At 56.3% G+C, this 21,000-nt stretch overlaps 7 protein-coding genes across 7 annotated transcripts; 2 read left to right on the top strand and 5 right to left on the bottom strand.

The window, feature by feature from the left end:
- Nucleotides 1–261: 261 nt before the first annotated feature.
- GGS23DRAFT_546484 (nucleophile aminohydrolase) lies at nt 262–1,732 on the bottom strand. The gene is made up of 4 exons (XM_051515038.1): nt 1,415–1,732; nt 1,299–1,311; nt 681–1,206; nt 262–576 (listed from the first exon to the last, which is right to left on the bottom strand). The coding sequence occupies exons 1-4, from the start codon at nt 1,437–1,439 to the stop codon at nt 403–405; spliced, it is 738 nt and encodes a 245-aa protein (XP_051377347.1). The 5' UTR covers nt 1,440–1,732; the 3' UTR covers nt 262–402.
- A 231-nt stretch (nt 1,733–1,963) lies between these two features.
- GGS23DRAFT_546482 (Spc98 family-domain-containing protein) lies at nt 1,964–5,327 on the top strand. The gene is made up of 3 exons (XM_051515037.1): nt 1,964–2,571; nt 2,709–4,660; nt 4,716–5,327. Exons 1-3 carry the CDS (start codon nt 2,172–2,174, stop codon nt 5,118–5,120), a joined length of 2,757 nt encoding a protein of 918 aa, XP_051377346.1. The 5' UTR covers nt 1,964–2,171; the 3' UTR covers nt 5,121–5,327.
- On the bottom strand, nt 5,328–6,853 carry GGS23DRAFT_546481 (GatB/YqeY domain-containing protein). The gene is made up of 2 exons (XM_051515036.1): nt 6,214–6,853; nt 5,328–6,103 (listed from the first exon to the last, which is right to left on the bottom strand). Exons 1-2 carry the CDS (start codon nt 6,398–6,400, stop codon nt 5,676–5,678), a joined length of 615 nt encoding a protein of 204 aa, XP_051377345.1. The 5' UTR covers nt 6,401–6,853; the 3' UTR covers nt 5,328–5,675.
- GGS23DRAFT_546477 (uncharacterized protein) lies at nt 6,854–8,450 on the bottom strand. The gene is made up of 2 exons (XM_051515035.1): nt 7,558–8,450; nt 6,854–7,459 (listed from the first exon to the last, which is right to left on the bottom strand). Exons 1-2 carry the CDS (start codon nt 8,160–8,162, stop codon nt 7,171–7,173), a joined length of 894 nt encoding a protein of 297 aa, XP_051377344.1. The 5' UTR covers nt 8,163–8,450; the 3' UTR covers nt 6,854–7,170.
- Nucleotides 8,451–9,280: 830 nt separating this feature from the next.
- On the bottom strand, nt 9,281–11,065 carry GGS23DRAFT_40648 (uncharacterized protein). Its single transcript, XM_051513626.1, has 5 exons — nt 10,832–11,065; nt 10,664–10,778; nt 10,413–10,574; nt 9,991–10,079; nt 9,281–9,339 (listed from the first exon to the last, which is right to left on the bottom strand). Exons 1-5 carry the CDS (start codon nt 10,837–10,839, stop codon nt 9,324–9,326), a joined length of 390 nt encoding a protein of 129 aa, XP_051377343.1. The 5' UTR covers nt 10,840–11,065; the 3' UTR covers nt 9,281–9,323.
- Nucleotides 11,066–12,981: 1,916 nt separating this feature from the next.
- Nucleotides 12,982–14,039, top strand: GGS23DRAFT_40956 (uncharacterized protein). Its single transcript, XM_051513658.1, has one exon. It carries the CDS (start codon nt 13,070–13,072, stop codon nt 13,703–13,705), a length of 636 nt encoding a protein of 211 aa, XP_051377342.1. The 5' UTR covers nt 12,982–13,069; the 3' UTR covers nt 13,706–14,039.
- Nucleotides 14,040–14,506: 467 nt separating this feature from the next.
- Nucleotides 14,507–16,158, bottom strand: GGS23DRAFT_41170 (uncharacterized protein). The gene is made up of 2 exons (XM_051513674.1): nt 15,383–16,158; nt 14,507–15,176 (listed from the first exon to the last, which is right to left on the bottom strand). The coding sequence occupies exons 1-2, from the start codon at nt 15,868–15,870 to the stop codon at nt 14,630–14,632; spliced, it is 1,035 nt and encodes a 344-aa protein (XP_051377341.1). The 5' UTR covers nt 15,871–16,158; the 3' UTR covers nt 14,507–14,629.
- Nucleotides 16,159–21,000: the final 4,842 nt, after the last annotated feature.

Here is a 21,000-nt window from a genome sequence, read left to right as displayed (position 1 = left end):
AAATGCGTCTGCGGTTTTGTCTTACGATTCCAAAGAAATACTGTCCACAGAGGCTACGATGACTCGGTATTGGGCATTTAATGAAGCTCACGACGGGATACCTCACGGAAACCCCCCAAAAGAAAGAAAAAAAAGACAAAAAAAAAGAAGAAAAAACGAAGCTCAAGCGGAGATACCAACTGGTTGTTATGCGGCTTCTTGGGCACATTTAGGGACATCAAGTTTCCGATGTTACTTAGGGCGGAAAGCTGATTATTCGCTACCCCTTTCTTACATTTTTTGCTCTTAATTCCTCGTCTTAATTTCTCTACTGCCGCGCCGCTTCGACTCCCGGCAACCTCGGGTTTTTCTCCTTTATGCCGTAGTAGGACGGGGAGGGCGGGGCCGACCCGCCCCGCTCCCTTAATTTGCGGGTAGCCTCTCGACGACTTGGGCCATCTCATCGTCCGTGTATATCCTGAAGCCCCGCTCCTTCGTCACGCTCGCCAGCTGCACGTTCTTCGCGTCGAGCTTCTCTTCCATCACCTGCTTCAGCGTCTTCAGGACTAGCGTCTCCGCGTCCGCGATCGTGAGGGACTGGATTAGAGGGAAGATGAAATTAGTCAAGAGGGTTCTGAAGAGTGATGAAAAATGCACAGCTAGATAGGGAGGCGTAGGTAGAGTGGGGATTATCGACGCACCTTATGGTACTCGTTTTGCAGCTCGGCCTGGGCGCCCTCGCTGCCGGACCCGATGGCCTTGGCGTCGTAGCGGTAGAAGGTGCCGCTGGGCTCGGCATGGTAGAGCTGGGGGCCGTCCTCGTCGTAGCCGGCGATGAGGAGGGCGACGCCGAAGGGGCGGGACATGACGGACTCCTCGCCGTCGGCGCTCTCGCCGAAGCGGAGGGCGAGGTCGCAGATGGCCTGGGTGCAGGACTCGACGCGGAGGTCCTCGTTGTAGTTGAACGCGTGGCTCTGGCACTCGACGCGGGCGTGCTCGACCATGCTGCGGGCGTCGGCCTGGAGGCCGCTCATGGCGCAGCCGATGTGGCGGTCGATCTCGACAATCTTCTCGACGGACGAGGTCTCGAGCAGCGTCGACGTCACGCGCTTCTCGACGCCCAGGACCACGCCCTCCGACGTCGCCACGCCGATCGCCGTCGACCCCAGCTTGATGGCCTCGAGCGAGTACTCGACCTGGAAGAGGCGGCCCTCGGGGGAGAAGGTGCTGACGGCGCGGCAGCGGTGGTTAGCTCGGGCAACGGGGAGGGGCGAAGCAGCACGGCATCGCGGGCGGGGGAGGGGTTCGGGAGTTCGTACTTGATGCCCCGGTCTATCGAGGGAGTCAGTCGGGTTAGCCAGGCTTGCGAGAGGGCAGCAGCATAGAAGAGGAAGTGATAGGGTAGACGAGGGGGGAAAGGGGGGTGGGCGAGTACCGTATTCAGATCTTGCCATAAACATCTTGGGCGACGTCTGGAGAACACGGGTTCTGCGGAGGAGGAGATGGGGCGATTCTGCGTCGCCTGGCGGTCAAGTCGTCGAGAGGCGGTCCGAGAGGCGCGACGAAGTCGAGAGCGTTGGTCAAGTACCTAAAGCAGGCAACGGGGTTCGTCGGTAAGTGAGTAGGTATAGAGAGGGGAGGGAGGCTGAGGGTTTGGAAGCTCGTAAGTGTTGAGTACCCTGCCCGACCTAGCTGGAGCTCAAGGCTGCTACCCCGTTTACGCAGCTCTGGGGTGGGATGTGTGTGTGTGTGCACCAACCGGGGGCTTGACGTACTGCGTAAGGTTAAGGTACCTAAGGTCACGTATCTTCTACGTACCTCTCTTAGGTACCTACCTATGATGTACCTCAGGCAGATACTTGTACCTAGGTACCTATCTATCAGTTCTATATGTACTTCCATTCTAGGTTAGTGCGGACTCGTCGGCTGTCAGGGACGCGCTTTGCCGTGTCTTTTTTTTCTTTCTCAGCTTGTTACTCGACGCGATCTGCCCACCCCGTCGGTGGTAATCGATAAGACCTGGCCTCGATAGCGCCCCCAATATCGTGCCTTACAACAACAATAATACTACCTAGACCCCCAGACAAGAGCACATGTCTGTGGCCCTGCTGCATACATAAAACCCGACAACGAGGACCCATCACTCTTGACACTGCGGCGTGAGGCATTCCCAATGTCGCTGTCCCCTTATCATGTCTTCCAGAGTCTCCAACTACTCAGGGGGGCGCACCAACGGCACCAGCGACAATGATTCCAACCCCCGACCCCGCGCCACCGGCCACAGCCACCACGGCTCGAGATCCTCGCAGCCCGATCCGCGAACTGCGCGCTCTCCGCCGTCTGCCTTCATAAATCCGGCCCATAAGCGCACCGCGTCAGGCAACCCCCGTCCGGCCAGCAAGAGCTTCGAGGAACGGCGAACCGAGCGCACCACCATCACCACCAAGGAGAAGCTAGTTGCTCGGGCTAAGAGCGTTGAACGCCGGTCCAAGGATGCGCCTCCGCCAGAGAAGTGGAAGCCCAAGGAACCGCCCAAGTCTCGACAGCCAGAGACGAAGTTGAGAGAGCCAGTAAAACCTGAGCCACCGCCTGGTACGTCCGCCCGGGTCCTCTTCACACACGTATAGCTATGGCGCGAAGTAGGGGAGGGGGAGAGGGGGAGAGAGGGAGTACGAGGGAGTGAAACAGGAACCGAACTTTGGGCTAATCTACCACGGATCTATCAACAGCAACGTGGGAACCTATAGCCAGTCTAACGCCACACACCACCGCGCCGCTCGCCATCCGCGTATCCATCCCCCCCCCAGCGTCGGACGCGCCATTGTCGTTACAGCCGCAACCCCTCCATGAGTTGTCTTTGGAGGCTCAGGAAGCCGCCATCATCGAAGACCTGTTATTTGTTTTCATGGGCTACGAGGGGCAATATATCCGCTATGACTATTCCTACGATCCCGACGAGGAACGGGACCGGCTGGCCGGGCCCGATTTCAAGGTGCTCCCAGGTCTCGATCCGAGTCTACAGGATTTGACAATGTCGATGCTTAAGATGGCAACTCACTACTCAGCCCTCGAGACTTTCGTGGATGTACAGAGCAGGGACGAGTTCGGGGCCGTCAATCACGCCTTATGCGCCGCTATTAGGAAATTCTTACAGGACTATCTGATCATGGTTGCTCAGCTGGAGACCCAGTTCCTGACGAACGATACCTTCACTCTACATCTCCTCAACGTCCATACACTCCCCACGAGCCAAATGATGGACCAGCTTTACTCGTTAGCCCACGAACTTCTCAAGAGGAACGCGCTTCTCGACGATGAAAGCTCAGAAGACTCCGACCCGGACGATATCGAGAACATCCTGGAGAACCTGAAGCGAGGCGGGGATCTCATGCCTGGGAACATGACGGGAAAGAAGGTCTGCAAGGGCGGCATCGTTATAGGTCTGATCACTAAGAGGCTGGAGACCATGTCCGGAGACCCTGCTGCGAGATCATTGCTCACGTCCTTGTTACGCGATGCCAGTCGACCGTACATGGCAATGCTCAACGAGTGGTTGCACCACGGCGAAATCGGAGATCCCCACTCCGAATTTCTCGTCAAGGAGCAAAAGAGCATCAGGCGAGACAGGCTAGAGCAGGACTACACCGACGACTACTGGGAGAGGAGATACACTATCCGGGAACACGACATCCCGCCGCAACTGCAGGGCGTTAAAGACAAGGTCCTGCTCGCAGGGAAGTATCTCAACGTGGTCCGCGAGTGCGGAGGAGTCGATGTCAGCAAAGTCACCCAGGACGTCCCCAAGTCCTTCGACGACCCACGGTTTTTGGACAACGTAAATAATGCCTATGCTTACGCGAACGAGTCGCTTATGAAGCTGCTCTTGACCACGCATGCCCTTCCTACGAGGCTCCGATCATTAAAACACTACTTTTTCCTCGACCCGTCCGACTACTTCACTTACTTTATGGAGCTCAGCTCATCGGAATTACGTAAGCCAGTCAAGTCTGTTAACGTCGTCAAGCTGCAGTCTCTCCTCGATCTCGTGCTGCGGCAGCCGGGAAGCATCGTGTCCCTAGACCCTTTCAAAGAAGACGTCCACGTCGAAATGAACGAGGTCGGCCTCATAAAGATGTTACAGCGTGTCGTCAACATCACGGGTATCGAGCAAGGGGAGATGTTACAACCCCTAAGCAACCAGCCGATCGAGAACGACAAGAATGCCGTGGGATTTACCTCTCTTCAACTCGACTACACGGTGCCGTTTCCCGTGTCGCTAGTCATAAGCCGGAAGACTGTCTGGCGATACCAGGCGCTGTTCCGGTACCTATTATCGCTGAGATACCTGGAATCACAGCTATCGACCACGTGGCAAACCCACAACACCGGCGTGGTCTGGTGCCACAAGTCATCGGTCCGCCGCGTCGAGATCTGGAAGCGGCGAGTATGGACGCTGAGAGCCCGCATGATCGTTTTTGTCCAACAGCTTCTCTACTTCTGCACCCTCGAGGTCATCGAGCCGAATTGGCAATCCCTCATGGCGAGACTAAAGGCCAAGGACGGTAGTATAGATGGGTCGGGCAAACCAGATCGAACTGTGGACGAACTGATGCAGGACCATGTGGATTTCCTGGACACATGCTTGAAGGGCTGCATGCTCACCAACGGCAAGCTCATCAGGGTAAGTGACTCGGGATACTTTGCGCAACTGTGGCACGTAGGCTCATACATTCCAGATTCATTCGAAACTCATGCAGACATGCACTGTCTTCGCAGCTCACATGAATTGGCTGTCGCGCGAGCTTGAGAAGTCCGACCCAGACTTACTCGGTCCGATCAAGCCGCCAAACATGACGGATAAGGAGTGGAAGCGGTTCCAAACGATGAAGTCCCAGAAATCGCAGAGCGACAGCGGGAATAGTACGCTCCAGGACGAGGAGGCGCGGCTCAACCAACTGTTCGAGATCATCAAAAACTGGGAGAAGAATTTTAGCCGGCACCTACAAATCTTGCTAGATGCCTTAAACCACTACGCAGCTACGGAGACGGTAGTCCTCCTAAGCCTGTGCGCGAGGTTGGCTACTGCGAATCAAGGAACTGAATACGCTGGTTTACGAACGGAGGAGGACGCCTCGACATAAGGCATCCGCTGCCAGGGTTGAATTTACCGATGTCGGGTTAATAATGTATACGAGGTGTGGGGTTTTGCCGAGGGTTGAGAGTGAGTTTTCATGAATGGCGTTCAGGGAATACGAAAACCGCGTTGGGATCCGGCGGGCCTGTCAACTGCGTAGTGAAGATACCTTGATATTATCAAATAGTAGCATACTACTGGTCAACTCCCGACCGCCCGTATTGCTGGCTCTCGATAAGCGAGGGCTCTAAAGAGACATACTCAAGGTCTCGGCCCACGACACAACGCGTTTTCGGCTCGCGACGCTCGCCCCGAGCTCAAATCAGGTTATCGATCACATGCGAACGATGCGCAACTACGGTACCATAGAGCGCATCGGCTAAGGCCATGAAGTCCGAGACACAGAATACCGTATTTTCAGACCCTGTAGAGTGAAGATGCTGATCCGAACTTTTATACGCCGGTGCGATGCTGCCATAGCCACCCCAGGTATTGTCATGTATGGTGTCGGGATACACGGGCGAATATATATACATATGCACTTATCAACCAGCCAACTGGCCTATCGATCAGCGACTAACTCCTTCACGACCTTGGCGACCAGTTGCTTATCGACCCTTCCGTCCTCGAAAGGACCACCAGCCCCAAGCACCCGCTTCATGATCTCGTTCATGCTGGGCTTGTCGCCGATGGCGTTGATGACCTTGTCGACGGCAGCGCGGATCTCGCCCTCGTCCTCGACGATGCGGACGCCGGCCGCGTGGAGGAAGTCGTCGAGCACGGTGACCTGGGCCTGTTCGTGGTCGACGAGGTCCTGGCGATCAGCGGCGGCGAATTCGGCGATGGCCTGGCGTGAGGCGCGCTGGGTCCCGCGTATGAGCTCAATGAGGCGGGAGTCCGAGGTGATGGGGCTCGAGGTCTTAGAGGCGTTGAGGACGGCGGCGAGGATGCCCCGGATGGCGACCAGGCGGGGAGCGTCTTTGCCGCGCACTATTCGAGAAGAGGGGAGGACGGGTTGGTTACTCTGTTACTGAACAACGACAAGCCCGCCGGGGAAAGGGGGGAGCGGGGAGCGGGAATCGGATGTATATCACACGTACGCGCCGTCTTCAGGTCAGCCTTAAGCCTCAGCAGCAGCGGGGGCGGGGGCGGCTCGTCGCTCGAGTAGAATCGCACACATCCGCTTCGGCGACTGAGCAGTTGCGGCCCGGCAGGGGTCGGCGAAGAGAGCCGTGCGCGCATGAACAGGCGTTCCGCGATGCCGCGGGTCGGTCGCAGGGCAGCCATGGTTCAGATAATTTCGTGATCCGCCGTCGCGCCTTAGCGTCGTTCGATTCTCGCAGCGGTAGGATTTCAGGGGAAGCTTGACCGACGGGTGCGCCAATCGATTGTGATCCCTGGTTGCGGTGAGCAGGCAAGAAAAAAAAACCCGGCTCGACCAGGTGTTTGGTGCCCGAGCGCAGGCGTCCAATCTCGGAACGGGGGGGGAGGCCTAGATATCACGATCGTCACCGTCTTGGTAGGACCGATAAATATTTCGATTCACGAAGGTTTCAGTGGCAGCTCCTATTGGCGGCCCTCTTTCCGCGAAGATTCTGGGAAAACCACCTTATCGGTGGCCGATATAAGCAACACCCCAGTACAGAAGTATCGCCGCCATGCATATCGATATACAGGGGCATAAACTGGTCGCCAAAACCGAGGGAAAGACGAGGAATAATAACGAATAATAACAGATAAATAAATAATCTATCTCGGGCGCTGCTGCATCTCAACCCATGCTCTCCACGCCCATAACGAGTCCCTCCTATGATCGACGGTCGGGTTAACGTGATGCGTTTAGGCACAACATGGATTCTTTTAACCTCTCGTCACCGTTTCAAGGAGATATTGCATGCATCACATTAGATAGAACAGGATCTGGCAGTGTCACCTGACGGGTAACGCCCGCGAGATGGCCTATCTCTAGTAAGGGTCGGGATGGTCGTCTGCATCCGCGGCCAGGGTCCACGCCATCGTTTACAGCCCAACAGCTCCCCAACTTGGTTGCCACCTTGTTACACCGTCACAAGAGAAAGGTACTCGACCCCTTTGGAGGCTGGGATCTCGACGAGACGGGGTGGCTGGCGACAGAGCGAGCGAACAACCGAGAGAGCGGCCGACGGGGAAGTTGGCGAGTCTCCCTTGGGCCATCGAAATGTGCCCGACCCGTTCGCCCATACGTGCGAGCCTAAGGACACACCGAATCCGGATAAAACAGGAGGTGCGTTACGTATATAATCAACATATGCGTGTGGGCGACGTTCTTTACCGTTGTCGTCGTGGCCGTCTCGGCGACTGGCTCGGCTAGATTCACATGTGATCCTACGATCAGAAACAAGAGAACCGCATACCACACCCTACTCATAACACGGCCGTCGGGCACTTACACCATGCATACTTACCGATGAGGACTAACCGTCGTAGCGGCGTAGCCAACGCGGACAGCAGCCAGCCTGACGGGCCTGGCCACGTAGGTAGGTAACAGTGGGAGAGAGGGGGGGAGGAGCCGGCTGCCCAAGCCTAGAATTCGGCATTTAGTTAGAAACAAAATAGGACCAGGGGCAGGCCCACTGGTCGAGTTGGTCCGCCCACGATTCAAGACAACCACCACGGCAATGCGGGATGCGAGATAGGCATGGGGCTTGAGATAGGGATTGGGAAGGGGTTTAGGATGGGGACGAAGACGAATGGAGATTGGACAGGAGGGGATGTAGGAAAAGGAGAAAAGCCGGCCTCTCGGTCGAGGAGAGGCGAGGACGGGCAGGCTACGAGACGACGGCTGTAGCCGGCCGCAAGGCGACAACGACCTAAACCTACATGGCGAGCGTACATACTCGAACGGGGCGTGTTTGTCGACGCCGGCCAGTAAGATTGGCGAGTTACGTGTCACGTCGACGGGCATGTATCCGGATGTACATGTATACCCTAGAGTACGTACGTACTCAATACAAGACGGGTTGGGCAGGCAGGTACCGGGAGGTAAATGGGCAATTGGCAATTGCTCCATTTGGGTTGAGACACATGAACCCGACTAGCTGGACCCGAGACTCTGGTAGAAGGAGCGAGGGAGACCCCTTGATTTGTTAGGTTTCTTTTGGCTGCAAACCTTAAGCTGACCTCATGCCGTCACCATCTGGGTCCTGCCATTTCCCAACTCCCCACACGCCCCTCTCTCCTTCCGCCGTCTCCCGTCCGCTCCTTCCTTGCCGTCCTTGCCATCTCCTTTCCTTCTCTTCTTTTCCCCTCCCTTCTCCCTTCTCCCGCCCTCCTTCTCTCCCCCCCTCTCTCTCCCCCTCCCTCTCTCTCTTCCCACACCCATCTCCGTCCGTCCCGTGCCCTCTTCCCGTCTCGACATGTAAGCCGATGGCTGTCCGAGCCGCCATTCGAAGGTCGTGCGGGAACCTATCTCTATTGTATCAACGCGGAGTCTATCAATGCGGCCGTGCCGCCGTCCACGGATCGCCCAACGTGAAGCGTGCGAAAGGAAATCCATCCCGGCCGCGGGGAGGAGAGATGCTGACAGCATCTATCCTATCGCCCGGCCAACCTTCTCACCCACCCAGCCACCGCCATCCCGTGCCCCATGCAGCGAGGCTCCGTTTCCGTCATCCCGTTCTTGGGGCGAAAACGGACGGTAGAGCGACGAGATGCTGACTGGCTCGACCAGTTTGATCCAAAACTACCTTCTGCTGCCGCATACGTCGCTCCTGGGGCGGCAAGGCTCCCCTCGGCGAGGGAACCCGACAATCTTAGCGTCTCGGTTTTCTACCGACGCACACATACCTTCAATGGCTGCCTGTCAGCAATCTGCCGTACCTTGTGTCCACTAGGACGTGAAAGCGAAACGACTTACATTCGGAAATATGGCTAGCACATTTCAGTACCCACGTTAGCGCAAGCCACATACCGCTGCCAGCGTTAGAGCTTAAGAACGGGCTGGCTCACCTTCAGCGCGGTATTACAAGCTTCAGCTCTTGCTTGTGCTACCAGAACGTGGAACTCTGTGATCGTCATACTACTAAATGTTAGAAGCTCTAGGACGAGTAAAAAAAAGTTAGACGTTCCCAGAGAACGCTGGCGCTATACGTACCCGAGTAGTTCCGTGAACGGGTACAAAGCCAGGGATCCGAGTAGTAGCCGAACGTTTTCCTGATTAGCGACGCCAATATCATACTCCCTCTGAGCTACATCACGACGTTAGATTTATTTAGAACAGCGATTTCGGGAAATAAATGGTGTCCGTACTTTCGGACCAACCACACATGGGGAGGGGGATCACTGTCAAATTCGACAATCAGCCAAACCTCCTTCAGGATGGGTTAGGAAAAGGCATCCGTCCTGGCCGGGAGGCTCCCGGCCCACCCGTGGGCTAAATTCAGGGGCGAGAAAGACCCAAGCACATACTCCTCTCTTCGACGTCGGTAAAACCAGCACTTCTCATCCAGTTAGCCAGTCGCCGCGGCGCCTCGGGGCTTTTGTGCTGCGACATTGCACGAAGGTATTTTTCCGACCATTGGCGAAGAGCGTGACCTATCAGAAAGCCCGATATCAGCAAAGCCACCGTCAACTTCGTTCGTACTGCCTTCTCAGCTTACTCTCTGTCAATGTTCCGTTATCAGACTGGGCATTGAGGTCGATCTCGACCATCTGACACCACCCACCCCCCCGTAAACAGCGAAGGATATCGCGCATGTACCCGTTCCATCTATTGCGGTCGACGCCTCCGGCTACTAGTCTACTATTGATGAGGTCGAAGTGGTTGGCTTGGAATTGAAACCTGGAAGGAGGGAGAATCTGAGCCCTCTAGCTAGACGATCGAATTTTTCGGCACTTACGGCATGTTCAGGTTGTCGACGTTAAGGTAGAGGTTGTCAACGCTCTCCTCGGGGTTGTAGTGATGGGGGCTCACGTCGACGCCGATGACCTAGTTGCTTTCAGGTTAGCAAATGAAGGGCTTAATAGCTGCGAGAGTGGTTTTCTCCCCCGCCTCTTCTCTTGCCAATCCATAGCATCGAGCAAACCCGCCGGACCTGCCGTCCCACTGTGCGGATGTCCTTGTCGATGCGATGCCGTAGGCCGAGCTCATCCTCAGGGGTAGACGAGGACTAAGCGAAACACAGACTCGTCACGCCGCAAGAGACTCTAGGGTATCTTTCCGCTTCTAGGACGCGAAGTTGTAGGAGATCCCCAGGCGATCCCGTTCTTAGGTGGTGGAAGATCGTGAGGATTCGAGCCGAGAAGTTAAAACTATACATGCCTCGCACCTAGGGTTCTCCCAAGCGACCTGAAATGCCCAAAGGCCTGTTCCGAAGCCGCAGTCGAGGACTCGCCTTAACGACGCTAGAGGCGGGAAGATCGATCTACCGTCAAATACCATGGACAGGACGTCATGTTGAAGGCGCAGACGGATAGTTTCATCCTATGATAGGCACGTCGACATCAGTTCACGAACGGGATTCGAAAAGGAGCCGTTCATTTGTTTTTTCCTTCGGAAAGGGGACTTCATACCTCGTCGACCGGCACAAAGTATATCTTGCGATCTATACAGTACCGTTGATACGTTCTGTTGTGGTGAACGAACGTTTCGCGCACTTCGTCGGTGAGCTCTTCGGTATCGGCGTGCCTACCAACGGTTTTAGCGAGCAGAAAGTCACTGTTGATGCCGGGAGTATCTACCCAGTCATCTTCGACAATGCGAACCCGACAGGAAACTGAAAAGTAATCTGGCCAAGGATAGCAGGAAAAGACTACTTCACAACCAGCCAGCTGAAGAATCGAGGCGACGTGTGGCTGAAACGCAGAACTATAGGCTTCCGCATGGCGGCTTTTAACCAGACCGGCTCCTTCGGTTTGGGCTTTCCACGACGTCGACCGTCCACTCCCCTCCCGACCAGAAGGCCGTCCGGCCTCCTCCCCCCCCAGGTACATGGGACCGTTAGTGGCAAGTGTATTTTGCAAGAATAATAAAGCTGTTTAGGCGTGTGTGGAGCCAATGGCCCGGTCGAAACAACCACATTGGTCACACGTCCACAGCTTGCACCCCACGAGCTGCTGTTCGCCGATCCTGGGTACTACGGTTACTCCCTATGCATCAGACCTTCCTGATCAAATCCGCTCAGCTATAGATCGCTAGGTGCTTAAGGGCAGGCATGTGAGGTCCCTAGCCTGAGGTTCCTAGTCTTGGGGTCTCTTATCGCTCCATGGCCAAATGCACTCGCTTTAGTTCCCGTGTCTGCCTCTGCATTATCCCTCGGGACAGAGGGACGTTGCTGCCCAAGGCCTGCCTCTCGCTCGTCGTGCTTGGCGTACGGCCGTCCAATGGGCAATTCCAAATTTGGTGCTGCAGAGAGTTTACATTGCATTGAATGACATATAGCGCAGAAGAGGTCTTATATCTGGCTAGGTGGGATTAAGCAGCCACGTATGAGATTCGGCGTACGCTTCTGATTGATCGTACTGGCTCGGTAGACTCTCGGTACTCGAGCCTGCCTTCGCTCGACGTGGCTGACGGCCCAAGTCCCGTTTACTGTACTGTGCCTGGGTAGGCGTCCTCTCAGCAGACACACGGCCGGTTGAGGTGGCCGTGACCAGGGGTTTGGGTCGAGCCAGCCGCGTTCTGCGCGGGGGGAACTCGAACCAGCTCTCAAGGACCTAACATCCGCAGCAGCAGGAGTGACGAAGAATTAAGGGGTCTTCCTCGAGACGTGAGGGAAGAAAGGGTTCCCGTCTAAACGGATTTAGTCTGGCCCCAGAGGAAATCGGCGCTATTCCGCAGGGCCGCTGTCAAAAGGGAGTCTAAGGCTTTAGCTTACAGATCGGCCTCGGTTTTATTTCCTCGTGCCCCTTTACGGGATGCATACAGGACGACCAACTACATCACCAGGTACTTTTGAGCAACGAGTTATGGGCCTTGGCCACGTCCTAAGGATTCTCACGCTCTTCCTTGCCGCAGATATCCCGGGAAGCTAGATCCTGAGACCCCTGGGCGACCGCCAACAGACGAGAAACACGAAGGTCTTCCGTAAGCACGGCGGGTGCGGCACGACTCAGGAGAAATCCATTGCTTGCCGACGGTTTTTAATATGCCACGGGCTATGGATGCGGTCAGTCGCGGTCAAATTTCACGCCCGTAGCGGGCCTCCATGACGATGACAAGGATGGAGGCTTCAAAATGGCCGCCCGTTTCCAGTCCTGTTCCCAAAGCGCCTAGCTGGATCGGAACATTTATTCCCACCTAGTACTGGGTACGCAAGTACATGGGAGGGGGAAGTATGTAGACCTCGTCCGGGTCTCGAGACCTACAGTATTTAGCTGACGATCTTGGTGTCTGCTATTATTACGTACGGCTTCATATGTGCGACTACCCGGACGTCGAGAGATTACGGGATTACCTTATTTTAGTATGGCTTCCTCACACCGCTACTGTGGTCTGATGGAAGCTAAGTTTTCGGCGATTCAGCTAAGGAGCAGCAGTAACAGCGGCGCTTCGCTGTTGAAAGGCCGAGCCTTCTTTTATTGTTTTTATTGTTCTTGCTATTGTTGTTTTTCTTGTTGTTGTTTTTTCTTTCTTACCCAGAGTCCCTCTAGAGAGAACACGGCGGTGCAACAGACGCGTAACCGTGGAGTGGGTGTTTATTACGTCTCGCACTCTAATCAATGGGAGAAAGGAGAACTACACTACCAAAGGTCCAAACAAGCGGGCCGTGGCGGTGGAGACGGCCTCAGAAGACTAGGTTAGGGATTTGGGGGACGTGTAGAGGCGTGGGAGAGAGAGGGAGAGAGGAAGAAGAGAGAGTAGCGAACGAGTGAGGAGTGTATGGGTTTGCGGGCGGGCGATCTCCAAATGGTTGGTACGGCGGTACCGATACATGTCCTCACTGACGAGTACCAGTACGGTACTGGCCTCGAGACATAATGGCCTCTCTCCTGTCGGCGGGACGAAAAGAGAGGCACCCTCTTCACACTGCCCAGTGCCACGACAGCCGAAGTTTGCTGCTGAGAACCGCGACGGAATCCCTACGCATGGCGCGCTGCAAGACCGCTGCCGAATCACAGACCCTTGGGGATCTGTATGAAAAGCTCACGAAGGCCAAGCTGTCGAAATCGAAGTCCACGTTACTAATAAAAATACCTTGTCAACGCGAGTCGATTTTGCTGTTCAACGCTAGCCGGTTACCCCTGGTCTACGGACAGGATTGCGGTCGAGACGGGCCCACACGGTTAAAGCCTTTGTGGCCCTCGTCCATACGGTACCACGCACGCCATTATTGCTACCGCTGGGATAGCGCCGCCCCTCTGGATCACACACTCTCTCGTGTGGGAGCGCGAGAGAGCGCGCGCATTCTGTTGCGACGGACCCCTCTGGCCGACCCACGGTTCGAGTCGGCCCTCCCGGGACTTCGGCTCGAGTGCTCGTATCTCGCAATCGCTGATCTCGATTTTACCGTCTCCTCGGGATTCCATCGTATTCCGCAGTGTATAGGAGAGATATCTACACCATCGCCATCATCACCATCGCCATTCAGCTATTTTATGTCTGTCTTACTCTAGTGAGCCATGCATTAGCGTGTACCAGAGTATCGGGTCACACGCTACCGGCGTGACCGTATCCGGATCTAAAATGAGAAAGAAAAAAAAAAGGAGCGGAAAGAAAAAAGCCGGTCCCAACGACTTAATTTGGCCCAAGCCTCTCTCTCCTCTCCGCTGTGAGGATCGCCAATGGAAACCCTGGCTTACCATTGCCCTACCTAATTCTTGAGCAGGCTTTGGTTTTCGATTATCTCACTCGCTAAGACCGACAAGATCCTGGGGGCTCTGAAGTGCATACAGACAGACCTACGTGACAATATTCGGATCTTCGGTGGTATTCTGTCTACATACCTACCTGCCTACATACACACCTACCGACCGACATGCCTACATATACGCACAAGGCCGCATATGGATTTAATACAGGCAAACGAAAGAATTCACATCCATCACGTGGGAATAAGAGTGGGTAACCCTGGAGTGGGTAGGCCAATCTGTACCAGACTCACGAATCCCTCCCTGTGTCACCAGCTCCGAGCGACTGGATCAATCTCCCGGGAACAAGCTTGGCTGGACCTACCGAGCGCTGGGAAACTGAGGGGCTCGTTACGGGCTTGGGTGCTACCCTACGGGGACGTTCTGCCGTGAGTAAGTGTGTGTGTGTACATACACACATACACCCACGCGTATGGTACAGCATCTGGGATCCCTTTTTTTTTTTTTTTTTTTTTTAAATTCCTCCTTTTTTTTGGAGGCTGGAATTGGCGTTTGCGGTTCACGGTTGCGTCCCTTTTCGTTGGCAGGGCTCCCCCCGTCGAAGCCAAGAAATATGCTAGTTATCCCTTTCTCTCTTCACAATTCCCCAGCGTGCGGGACCACAGCCAAACAACGCGACGAAAGCCGCCAGCCTCTCCTTGCTGGCCCCCCTCTCGGGCCCGGCAAGTATCATGCAGAAGTGAGGCGAGGGTGCCTTACCATTCGGGCGGAAACGTTCCTACACGTTGTCCACACCTGCAGCTGCTGGGAAATCAGTAGGCATACATAAACATGTCTATATATGTATATGTATAAGCCCAGGGGGAAGGGGAAGAGGGGCGCAAGGGTGCGCACGCCCGCTGGACCCCGGAGGTTTAGCCGTACTCGGGTCTCCTTTACCCAGAATGTCGGTAAGGTAAGACGACATCGTGGTTTCGCCAAGCCAACAGCCGTTTCTTTTTTCTCTTCCCCTTCTCTTCCCTTCAGTCTGCCGTGGATGCTTTGCTGGGTCTTATTGGGGAGGGAGTTTTTCGGTTTAGTCCTTGCTAGCTCGGCTATCGACATAGCTAGCCAGCTAGCCGGGAGGCCGGCGGTGCCAGCTGGATGGGATGCCATGGAATGGGGTGGTTCCCCCCCCCCCCATCCCTCTCCTTCCCCCATCCCTCTCATGCGTCGCATGGCACCGAGGTATGAAGGGCAGAAAAATATATCCCGGGGTGCATAGATGCGTCCGTATGTATGTGCCCCATCCTCCCCTCTTCCTTTCGGCCCATCCCATCAAACCCCTGGCTGGTGCTGTCTATCTGCATGGTCCCGCGTCTCTGGTTTCCCACTGTCTTTCTGCCTCTCCCTCCCCTCCCCCCTCCTGGACCGCCCCTTTCCCTCTCCCCCGGGCGGCTTCGGAGAACACGCAGGCTTACACTTACACTCACAATTACACATACACTCGTACGAGCGCACAGGCACAACGCACGCAAACACACGACAAACAAAGAAGCAGATATGGATACGCGTCTGCCTACATCGCGAGACGAGACGAGAAGGCTCTGGCCTACATCGAGGTCCTCACTCGGCATCTGGTCCCATCTGCCGAGGAAAGGGAGCGGCAGCATGCATGCAGAGAATACGGCGCTATATCGTGCAGACTGACCTGATCTGCTGGCCTGACCTGACCTGCCGCAACCTAGGCTAGGCATACTACGTAGTGCCCAAGTGCTACCGCCGCGGCCGATCCTACATATGAGTAGCTGGCACCTTGCGTATGCAGCGTGTAGTGGTGAGACAGCGTGGGCGATGTCAGGCATGTACAGGTACGGACGTATGTATGTATGGTTGTATGGATGTGCACACATACCTACGTGTGCGCGTGTGTATGTATGCGTGCGCGTAGGCGTTGGGCATGATGCAAACATGCAAAATGAGCTGTTCATGTCGAGTTTCTCTTTTCACCCATCCCCTCCCCTCTGTCTTTCCGCTCTTATCCCTCTCCCTCGTTAGGGATTGCTAGGGAGATGAGACGAGACGAGATTCGGCATTTTTTCTGATAGGTCAAATTGCGGGCTCTATTTCTCGTGGCTATATCCGTCTAATAGTGTTTTCTCTATCCATTTTTCGTACTCGCGTTATATCTCTCATCTACGCCCTTCTTCCCCCCCCCTCCCCCCAAACTGCCAACCGCCAACCCCCTTTTCCTCTGACCATACCCGCCTTCTTACTGCGTCTGACGGCGGCCGCTAACGTCTGCCCTAGCCACTGCTACCACTATTCCCACGCCCGCGGTTTGAGCCGGCGGCCCTTTGGCCGGCGGCCGGGCGGAGAGGAGGGGAGCAAACCGGGTCAACGCACACCTACGTGCCTGCAACATCTCACCCTCCGCCCAGCCCCTTTTCTCTCTCTCGGTGTGCCTGGGGGCGGTCACTGGTCCCTGGCCAGGCAGACGGTACCCGCTGGGCGCAATTGGGCACACGGGGCTAAGACGGATATGATATACGGCACGATGCGATGCGATGCGACGCATGGTGATGCAGGTGGCATGGTGGGTTGCGTGCGTGCGTGTGTCTCGTCGGTCTGTCTCGTCTGTCTGCGTTCGTGTGGGCGCCGAGGGGCGGGTACCCTGGAACAGGTTATGCGGAGGCTACGATGCGCGGTCCGGCGAGGCGAGGCGAGGCAAGGCAAGGCAAGGCAAGGCAAACCAAGCACGGCTGTGGATGCGTGGATATAGGTATGCTGTTGTATGCATCGTCGTAACGCGTGGCTATACCGGCCGGTGCGTGCGCATATGGGCGAAGGCCAGGCAGGCAGGTAGGCAGATATTATAGGGGGGAGGAGGCCCCGACGGCGTGTCCCTCGGACCAGGCCCAATGGCGGGCCGCGTCCGCGTCCTCTCGGTCGGGGCTCTACTTTTCTTCGATTTTTGACGTGGCTGACCCTAGCCGGGTTTCCTGCCAGGGCTTGCAGGGGACGGTATTAGGTACTGGCCGAGCACGTACCACATATATGAACAGTGCCTTGGGAGGTACTGCGCAACTAATACCTAGTACATACCTACCTCCGAACGGAGGTCGGGACGTGGGCGAGGCGCCTAGATCCAGTAGGGGCAGGTGGCGTCTACAAGCACCTATATAGGCAAGGTTGCCAACGCGAAGTGCCCGACCTGCCTATATATTCGTCGGTAGGACAGGCCTTGGGAGGTCCCTACGTAGGCAGGCTGGTCCCTAAGACGCAGAGCCCATGCGTGCATACCTACCACGTACCGGATGTAGGTAGTAAGAGATGGTCGGTTCTATAGTATAGGTATACCTACCTCTACCTAGGTCCCTACCCATAGGCCGGCACGGAGAGGTATAGTAGGCAGGCCAGGCTTAGCGTCGGTTGGGTTAGGGATCTCCCTCCCTACCCCCTGCCGTGTCCTCTCCCCCGGCCCCCAGGTACCTGCACGATACATTCGATACATGCCCGTAAGTGCACGCGGTACCTAACCTTGGGTCCCTATCTCCCCTCCTCTCCTCCTCTCCTCCTCTCTCTCTCTCTCTCTCACGTACCGTCGGCGATACAGGTGCCCGGTCCGTTAGGTACCCCCATGTACCTAATGTACGTACACACACGCCCACTTGTACCTAGATTGCGTTCCAGTTGTGACCTGTCACATATCGCCTGTCACATTTCTTCCCTTCCCGTTGGGTCGCCGGCGTCTTGTCTTCTCGCTATCCTATTTTCCCTATACGACTACCGACCTGTGTAGGTGCGTAGGTGGTAGCCAGCCAGGCATTATAGGCCGCATCCGGTATTTGCTCTGCTTTTGCTATACCGACCTACCCTCCTCCCATTGCTACCTACCCTCCTCCTCCGCCTCGTTTAAAGTTTGGTTGCGATGCTACCCTGCTATGTATAATACCGTCTGCTAACCACCTCCTAACCTCCTAGCCTGCCTCTACTACTCGTGTCCTTACGATGCGCGAGGTAGGCATGTGCGTGTGTGTGTGCACGCACACGCGTGCGTACAGGAGATGCGGACTTGCTGAGACCGGCTGCCTATAGGTAGGTAATATGCATAGGCACCCCAGCCTGCCTTACTCGTTTCCTCTCCTCCTCCTCCTCCTCCTCCTCCTCGTCTCTTCTCTGCTTCTCCTCCTCGTCTTCGGCCCCCCTCTCCCCCTCTCGGCCCCCCTTGTCGGCTGCCTCTGCGTACTACCCCATCCCCGTTTCCCCGTTCCCTGGGATGGATTGAGCAGAAGCGAGGTATATAATCCCTATGTACGTACGTACGTATGTATGTAAACGTGGGAAGTGCCCGAGCGACCAGGTTAGCGGACGGGGCAAATCTAGTCGCGATCTCGTATTGCTATATGTGCCTACCTACCTATCTACTTTCTGCTGTAGGGTATAGAACCCATTACCACTATCGTCGCTCGGCTACGGCTACTACCACCACTACCACTGCTACTGCTACTGCTACTGCTACTACTACTACTAACATCTACTACTAGCACAACTACCGTAGCCAGCTCGCAACTCGGAACAGGTGTGTTACCTGGGTGGGTTGGCAACCTGTTGGGCGGGCGACCCAGGTAACATGTGCGCCTATATGCAGTATAGGTAAGTGAGGGTATTATAATATTAGTTGTGAATACATAGAAAAACAGAGAGATCAGGCATATAAACCCACAACACCATACCCGTCATACCAAAAGTAATAGGTATACCTATATATACTGACCATCCGGAATGGGTAAATGCGACGACGCAAGGTGTAGAAGTATATAGAAGCACCTAATAATCTATGCGGGTAGGAATTATTACTAAGTAACATACATAATACCAAACATGTCGATGCGTGTATGAGCTGTGTAGGCGTATGGAGGAGGAGGACGCATGAATGTAGGCGAACATGCGGCAGATATACTACGTAGCATGACCTGGCCAGGCAGGCAATAGTATATGCATATTATCATGAATGTGCATTGTGACTTGGAGGTGCGTAGTAAATAAGCGAATACACATCGAACCAGCTCCCCTTTTTTTCTTTCTTTCTTTCTTTCTGGGTGTTTACCTGGAGGTATGCCTCCTCCTCTCCTCCCCTCTCCTCCCCTTCTCTCTCCCTCCCTCCCTTCCCCCCTCTCTCTCTCACCACACACTCACATCTCCCTCCTTTTTCCCTCTTCCCGCTTCGAGCAAGTCCTCCCCGACCGACCGACCAACCAGACGGAGCTGAACTTGCTGAGCCTCGCCGTAGCGATAATATCCCACATCCCACCTCCCACCTCCCCGTCGGCCGTGTAAGATTGCTGCTGCTGCTGCTGCTGCGGTAGCCACACTACTACTACTACCTACCAACCACTACTACTACTGCCAGTACCACCGCCGTTTTCGCCCTTTTCAGCTCCCCTCTGCCTCGCCAACGGCCGGTCCTACCCTGCTCTCCCTCGCCCCAAACCTAGCGCGACGGCTATATACCTCCTACCTACCCACCTACCTACCTACAGAGACCTGCATGGCGAGCGAGCGAGCGAGCGAACGGCACGCCGCCCGAGGTAAGCGTTGCAAGCAGTAATCACCTAGGCGCATGTCGGCCAGCCCACACACACACCCACCTACCTACCTACCTACCTACCTACCTACCTACCTACCTACCTAATCTATAACGCACGCCCATCCGCCCCGACGGTACCATCGCGCGGCGCTCCCTTGTGGCCTTCTCCCCCCCCCCCCCCCTTTTTTTTTTACACGCCGGGGAGCGCGAGGGGGCGGGCCCGCAACCGCCCGATTGGTACGGACGGTCGAGCGTTAGTTACACCGCAGGTCAGGTCGACGAAGGGGAGGGTAGGTGGGTAGGTAGCATAGCGAAGGCGGACCGCCGCCACCGCCGCCGCAGCAGCGTCAGCGTCCGACACGCCGGACGGGGAATTGGACTGGGGAGGAGGAGGGGGGGGTGAGGGTGAGGGTAAGCCGGCGAAGTGGCCACCTGCGGTGCTACGCGGCGTGGGTGGTATAGGTAGCAGCAGGCAGGGTTCGTCGGTTGCGGTAGGATGGGAGCGGTCGGGGGAGGGGAGGAGTGTGGCCCAGGGGCGTGGATGGGATGGGATGGGAACGCCGTCGCAGAGGACCCCCCCCCCCCCCCGTCGCCCGCTCGACGCGACGGCCATTGGCTCCCTGGGAAGCCGCCGCGGCGCGGAGGAACACGCGCGCTCGCAAGGAAAAGTCGCCGACTGAGACGGCGGCACGGAAGACGACGCTGCTGCGGATCAGACTCGTGCTACGCATGCCTGCCTGCCTGCCTGCGCACGCAGACGTGTGTGTATACCTCCTATATGTCTGTCTATATATATATATATCTGTGTATGTGTGGGTGGTTGGCTGCTCGACCGGTGTATATATAGACACACACATACTTGCTCATGCTTCGTATATGCAGTCGCATAGCGAGGTGTGCGGCTGGACAGGTAGATAGATAGACAGATACCTACCTGGACCGACCGACCGACCGACCGACACACTAGGCCGGGCCAAGCGACCCAGCAACCAGCCGCGTCCACGATGCCTTCCCCTCCCTCCCTCCTCCTCCTCCTCCTCTCTCTGTCCCCCTTCTTCCTCCACGCAGCAGACGCCTACGCTCTCTCGCCTGCCCTCGCGGCTCAACTCTCCGCGGTCAAGCCGCGCCGGCAGATATAAGTCTCCGAGCCCGTCCCGACGGGAATAGCCCCCATCCTGCCCAACCCCCCTCTACCACCGAGAGAAAAGGCCCTCTCGCCTCCCCTTATAGGTACGCTAGACCCCCCCCACCGGGTCGAGGAATCTGCGGCTCCGCGACGCATTAGGTTACCGCGCGCCTCTTCCTCCCTCCCTCCCCATTCCCTCTGCGTCCCCCGCTTCCCCCCCCCCCCCCCCCCCTCCTCTGCAATCTAGCTCTACCTTACCCCTCCCCGCCCGTCCGCCTGGGACGGGCGCGATCGCGAGAGCCTCCTCTGCTGCGTGTATGCGGCAGGCGGGCACGGAGGGAGGGAGGCGCGTGGACGAGCACTCACGATCCCAGCGCCAGACACAGATGTAGAAAGAGACAGAAA

Source organism: Durotheca rogersii (genome assembly GCF_024521655.1).
Source record: "Durotheca rogersii strain YMJ 92031201 chromosome Unknown GGS23scaffold_1, whole genome shotgun sequence".
NCBI classification, from domain to species: domain Eukaryota; kingdom Fungi; phylum Ascomycota; class Sordariomycetes; order Xylariales; family Xylariaceae; genus Durotheca; species Durotheca rogersii.
This window is presented reverse-complemented; position numbering and strand designations above follow the sequence as displayed.

Excerpts from the sequence above, each read along its gene's own strand:
- GGS23DRAFT_546482 (XM_051515037.1), top strand. The coding sequence starts at position 2,172 with ATGTCTTCCAGAGTCTCCAACTACTCAGGGGGGCGCACCAACGGCACC. Across the intron at positions 2,572-2,708 it reads AAAACCTGAGCCACCGCCTG|CAACGTGGGAACCTATAGCC; the intron begins GTACGTCCGCCC and ends ATCTATCAACAG. Across the intron at positions 4,661-4,715 it reads CCAACGGCAAGCTCATCAGG|ATTCATTCGAAACTCATGCA; the intron begins GTAAGTGACTCG and ends CATACATTCCAG.
- GGS23DRAFT_546484 (XM_051515038.1), bottom strand. The coding sequence starts at position 1,439 with ATGTTTATGGCAAGATCTGAATACG. Across the intron at positions 577-680 it reads TGCAAAACGAGTACCATAAG|TCCCTCACGATCGCGGACGC; the intron begins GTGCGTCGATAA and ends CCTCTAATCCAG.
- GGS23DRAFT_546481 (XM_051515036.1), bottom strand. The coding sequence starts at position 6,400 with ATGGCTGCCCTGCGACCGACCCGCGGCATCGCGGAACGCCTGTTCATG. Across the intron at positions 6,104-6,213 it reads GGCTGACCTGAAGACGGCGC|TGCGCGGCAAAGACGCTCCC; the intron begins GTACGTGTGATA and ends CTTCTCGAATAG.
- GGS23DRAFT_546477 (XM_051515035.1), bottom strand. The coding sequence starts at position 8,162 with ATGGAGCAATTGCCAATTGCCCATTTACCTCCCGGTACCTGCCTGCCC. Across the intron at positions 7,460-7,557 it reads ACGACGGTTAGTCCTCATCG|CCGAGCCAGTCGCCGAGACG; the intron begins GTAAGTATGCAT and ends ATGTGAATCTAG.
- GGS23DRAFT_40648 (XM_051513626.1), bottom strand. Across the intron at positions 10,575-10,663 it reads ACTTTGTGCCGGTCGACGAG|GATGAAACTATCCGTCTGCG; the intron begins GTATGAAGTCCC and ends TGCCTATCATAG. Across the intron at positions 10,080-10,412 it reads GGGAGAACCCTAGGTGCGAG|GTCATCGGCGTCGACGTGAG; the intron begins GCATGTATAGTT and ends GAAAGCAACTAG.
- GGS23DRAFT_41170 (XM_051513674.1), bottom strand. The coding sequence starts at position 15,870 with ATGAACAGCTCATTTTGCATGTTTGCATCATGCCCAACGCCTACGCGC. Across the intron at positions 15,177-15,382 it reads CTGTGCGCTCGTACGAGTGT|ATACGGACGCATCTATGCAC; the intron begins ATGTGTAATTGT and ends TGGGGCACATAC.
- GGS23DRAFT_40956 (XM_051513658.1), top strand. The coding sequence starts at position 13,070 with ATGGCCTCTCTCCTGTCGGCGGGACGAAAAGAGAGGCACCCTCTTCAC.